General features: G+C 39.9%; 1 protein-coding gene across 1 annotated transcript in view; it reads right to left on the bottom strand.

Moving 5' to 3' along the window:
• Positions 1 to 4695, bottom strand: part of LOC103613021 (splicing regulatory glutamine/lysine-rich protein 1-like) — an 81498-nt gene that overhangs the window by 38886 nt on the left and 37917 nt on the right. Inside the window, exons 4-6 of the mRNA XM_008630748.2 lie at positions 2160 to 2324; positions 964 to 1142; positions 228 to 358 (exon numbers count right to left, since the gene is read on the bottom strand). Of these exons, the coding sequence (XP_008628970.1) occupies positions 228 to 358; positions 964 to 1142; positions 2160 to 2324 (475 nt within the window). The remainder of the gene's footprint in view (positions 1 to 227; positions 359 to 963; positions 1143 to 2159; positions 2325 to 4695) is intronic.

Below are 4695 nucleotides of genomic sequence, written 5' to 3' on the forward strand. Positions count from 1 at the left end.
TTGGCTCTGCTGGACACAGTAGAAGCTTCGAGCAGCTTCTCTTTCAGAAGTTGTCTCTGTGGCTTCCCCCCGCCCCCATCAAAAGCCAGGCTGTGTTAAACTAACACACCCACATATATGTTGCTCACCTTTGAGTGCCCTTTTCCTGTGTTTGAAAGTGCTCTTAAAAGCATGTGTCAAGGTACACACAGAACACATCTGTTAGGTAATGAACATAATATACCTACCTGGCTCAATAGCAGCAGATATGAAAGACTGGGCTTCCCTTACTCTCTTCATCACTTCTTCCAGTTCCTTGGCAGCAGCTTGGGGTGTCATTTCAGGAGGCTTCACTATTGCATTATTGGAGTGATTTATTCTAAATTAAGACAAAAATAAAAACTTTAACTTCCAAACTCTTGAAAAGGAAAAATGAAAACAAAAAAAATGAAAACACCTCAACTTCCATGTATGACTAAAAACTTCAAAGTTCAGAAAAACTGCAGATTTTTCCTAACACTCATCTTTTCTAAGTATCTGAAATGTCTGGTTTTTATTGCTTTCAAATCTTATGACTTTTAAATAATTGTGGCACAATATTTCTTTCTGTGTTAAAATATTTTCTAGTAGAAGTCTATAAATCTATTCCAGATCAAATTTCCTACATTAATACCTACTAATTACATACACATCATATATAAAGCTTAATTAGTACAAAGGACTTTGCAGATTCTTTCACTGTTATGGCTTTCACCAATTCAAGATTAGATGTAGAAATATTCAATGCCAACCATATTCTTCTTGGGAAAAAAGTTATGTCCAACCTTGAAATTTGAGTTCATAAAAGCATTCCAGTTTACTAAAAATAGGTCTTTACATTGAAAAAAATATTAATCACACTAGTTTCCTGCACACCAGTCATAAATGTATAAGGATACTAAGACATCTCTCATTCAATATTCATATGGATAATTAATTTCTTACTTCAGTGGCCTGTCTCCAAACATAACTCCATTAAAGGCAAGAGCTCGAGGTACAGAATTTTGGTCTGCAAATTCCACAAAAGCAAATCGTGTTGGTTGCGTCTCATCACCTGCCATTCGCACAAATTTGACTTCTCCAACTTGCTTAAAAAATTCAAGCAGCTGATCTGCTGTTGTAGTCTAGAAAGAGTCAAAGAGCTCAGCTGAAGTAAAATATATAATGAAAATCACTTATCCAACAGATCAGATAATCTAACAGCTACAGATTTTGGAAAGACATCTCATCATCATTACACAGATGACATGAATTTGGTAATGTTACACTTTAAGAGAGAAAGGTATTTTTTTCTTCCATTAATATAAAAAATATATTACAATTTAAAATAGTACCACCATGAGCCCTAAAGTCCTACATCTAGGTTAAAAAAGCACTTGTACAGGATTTTGCAGTTTTCAGACAACTTATTTGAAATAACTGATGATACACCTATGTCCAAGATAGTGATCGTGAATTCTGATCAATTAAAAAAAATCCAAGCAGTATTACAAGACTTCACTTTTATCTGTTTTTCTACTAGTTTCAAGCTTGTTTTATTTTGTTGCAATCAATAGTAGTTTTATACTCTAGTAGTTACTTTGGCAGTCAAGAAACACAAAAATCAAATACTTATATTTCCATAAATCAAAACCAAATTGTTTTTCAATCAATTCAATCAATTGCTGAAAAAGAAATTTCTGACAGACCCAACTTTCCTGTCAGAGCAACTCAAATGTATTTGTGCTAATTTTGCAACTTCTACTAGGACAAATAATTTCTTCTTACTGTACTTAAGCAACTGCAGTGTTGTGGGGGACAGCTACCATGCTCTCACAAATTCTGAGGCATTGTTCAGCTAATATAACCCAGCTGGACATTTAATCAACACACACAGTCATAAGTATGTTTCTTGAATTCAGCTAGAGTGTGATTTCTCTGGTTTCCTGCTAGAATGAATTCCACAGTCTGGTCTGATCTGATTGGCAAAAGAGCATTCAAGAATTTGAAATATCTCTAGTAACCAAAAGGAGTATTTTTTTGTTTTGTTTAAACTTCGATTGGCATCAACTAATGAAAACTCTTAAAATGTAAGATTGTAATTCACAAATTAACAATTCTGTATCGTCCATTATTATTGCCAACAAAAACAAAAAAGCTACCTGTGAATTCAAGTTTCCAACGTAGACTGTTCTTCTAATTTCATCAATCTTGGATGGGTCCACATTCCCCATAATTGGTGGCTGTGGTATTTCTCCCAGTGTTGTAATGTTAGGGTCCAGTGCTGCTGCTGGTATAGCCCCCAAAGTGCCAAGTGAAACACCAAGCTGAAAAATATAAAGATAGGATATACTTTGCAACCAAGCACAGGAAGGAGACATTTCACCTTTTAATACTTGCCTTCCTTGTGCTCTTCTGTAAAAATAAACCTAGTTAATATAGGTAAGACTTTAAACTGTAAGGTCCCAGAATTGGGAATTGAAATTTCTACTGGGGAATGTTACAAAAAAAAAGTCACTTTAAAATGGTCACTAAATTGGTCTGCTGAGTTCCTGGTTTGAATTTTTTCTCCATCCAAAAAAGCAACTTCCTTTCCAGCAAAGTTTCTAACAAGTGTTAGAAATTGTCAACAAGCCACCAGTAGTTTTTTTATGTAACAAAACTACTCTCTTTATTTGAAATCATCCTTTTACTATTAAACAGAGGGTTACTGTTTGGGTGTGGCTGATCTGGAGTTCATGTTCCCATAGCAGCCCTCAGACTGTTGTGCTTTGCATTGGTAGCTAGAAAGGTGTTGATAACACACCAGTGTTTTGGCTACTGCTGAGCAGCGCTGTCTCTCAACACTCCCCCCATCAAGGGGCTGGGAGTGGGCAAGATCTTGTGAGAAGACACAACTAGGCCAGCTGACCCAAATTAACCAAAGGGATATTCTATACCATATGACGTCAGCTCAGATATAAAGCTAATAAAAGGAGGAGGAAGGGGGTGCATTCGTTATTTACAATGTTTGCCTTCCAGAGCAACTGCTACACATGCTGGAGCCCTGCTTCCTGGGAAGTGGCTAAACATCGCTCGCTGGTGGGAAGTAGAGAATAAACTTTTTTTTCTCTTTGCTTGTTCACATGCAAACTTTCACTTTTGCTTTAGTAAACTGCCCTATCTCAACCTACAAGTTCTTATTTTTTCTCTCCTGTCCAGCCAGGAAGGAGAGTGATAGAGCAGCTTGGTGGGCACCTGGCACCCAGCCAAGGTCAACCCGTTAAAGTTATACAGCTTGACTTCCTCTTTGATATTCTAAAATTCACAGATAATTTATTAAATATGTATATAAAAACAAAGTGAATTTACCTTAGATGGTTAGTTTAGAAACAAATGTCTCTAAACACCACTATTACACCAGTCCTGTTTAATATATCTATCTTCATCAATGCTCTAGATGAGGGGTGCATCCTTAGCAAGTTTGACAACACCAAGATGGGTGGGAGTGTTGATCTGCTGGAGGGTAGGAATGTACTACAGAGGGATCTGGATAGGTCGGATTGATGGGCCAAGGCCAACTGTATGAGATTCATCAAGGTGAAGTGCTGAGTACTACACTTGGGTCACAACAACCCCATGAAACACTACTGCCTTGAGGAAGGGTGGCTGGAAAGCTGCCTGGCAAAAAAGGACCTGGGGATGTTGGTCAACAGCTGGCTGAACATGAGCCAGAATGTGCCCAGGTGGCCAAGAAGGCCAATGGCATCCTGGCTTGTATCAGCAATAGTGTGACCAGCAGGACTAGGAAGTGATTCTTCCCCTGTACTTGACACTGGTGAGGCCACACCTCTAATACTGTGTTCAGGTTTGGGCCCCTCATGACAAGACACTGAGATGCTGGAGTGTCAGGGTCCCTTCCCCCCTGCCATGTGGTCCTGGGAGAGGGGCCCTGGGGGGGAGACACGGGGTTTCCCTAGCCCCTGGTCAACCTCGTTCCCCATTGGTTGTTTTGTGTTCCCCTGCGCGGGCAAGGACCCTCGGGTCCTGTGATTGCCTCAGTTCCTCAGCAGAGCTCCGGCCATGCGTCTGGAGAAATAAACATCTCTCTGAAACATCTATCAAGAATCAGTCCATATCTATTTCTTTTCCACGGGCCTCGTTGTCTGATACACGTGTTGCAGTACCCCCACTGTAACAAATGGTGGGTAATGCGAGCAGAACAATCCCCAATCCCTAAGGACAGCGACTGATTTGTGAGTAAACTCTGGATTTCTCTTCTTGTTTTTGTTTTGATGTTCCATCTCTAAACTATGGAGGAACCGTGGAAAGACTCTTGGCTCTCAGAGCTGCATATGGACATTTATCTTAATTTGGAAGACCATTTGGAAGACCATTTGGACACAGTTAATTTCTGAGTCAAAATATATGCCGATGGAAGAATATTTTCATGAATATTATTTATTTACTGAGACTGTTGAGCAATGTCAGCTGTGTCTTGGCGAAGGGATGCGTGCCTCAGAGACCGTGCGGCCTCACCCACATGGACCGAGCCCTCTCTGAGCAGCAGCGAGGCAGTTCCTGCATGCAGTGGGGATACTGCAACACGTGTATCGGACAACGAGGCCCGTGGAAAAGAAATAGATATGGACCGATTCTTGATAGATGTTTCAGAGAGATGTTTATTTCTCCAGCCGCATGGCCGGAGCTCTGCCGAGG

The sequence above is a fragment of the Corvus brachyrhynchos genome, unplaced genomic scaffold, assembly GCF_000691975.1.
Source record: "Corvus brachyrhynchos isolate BGI_N302 unplaced genomic scaffold, ASM69197v1 scaffold123, whole genome shotgun sequence".
NCBI lineage: Eukaryota > Metazoa > Chordata > Aves > Passeriformes > Corvidae > Corvus > Corvus brachyrhynchos.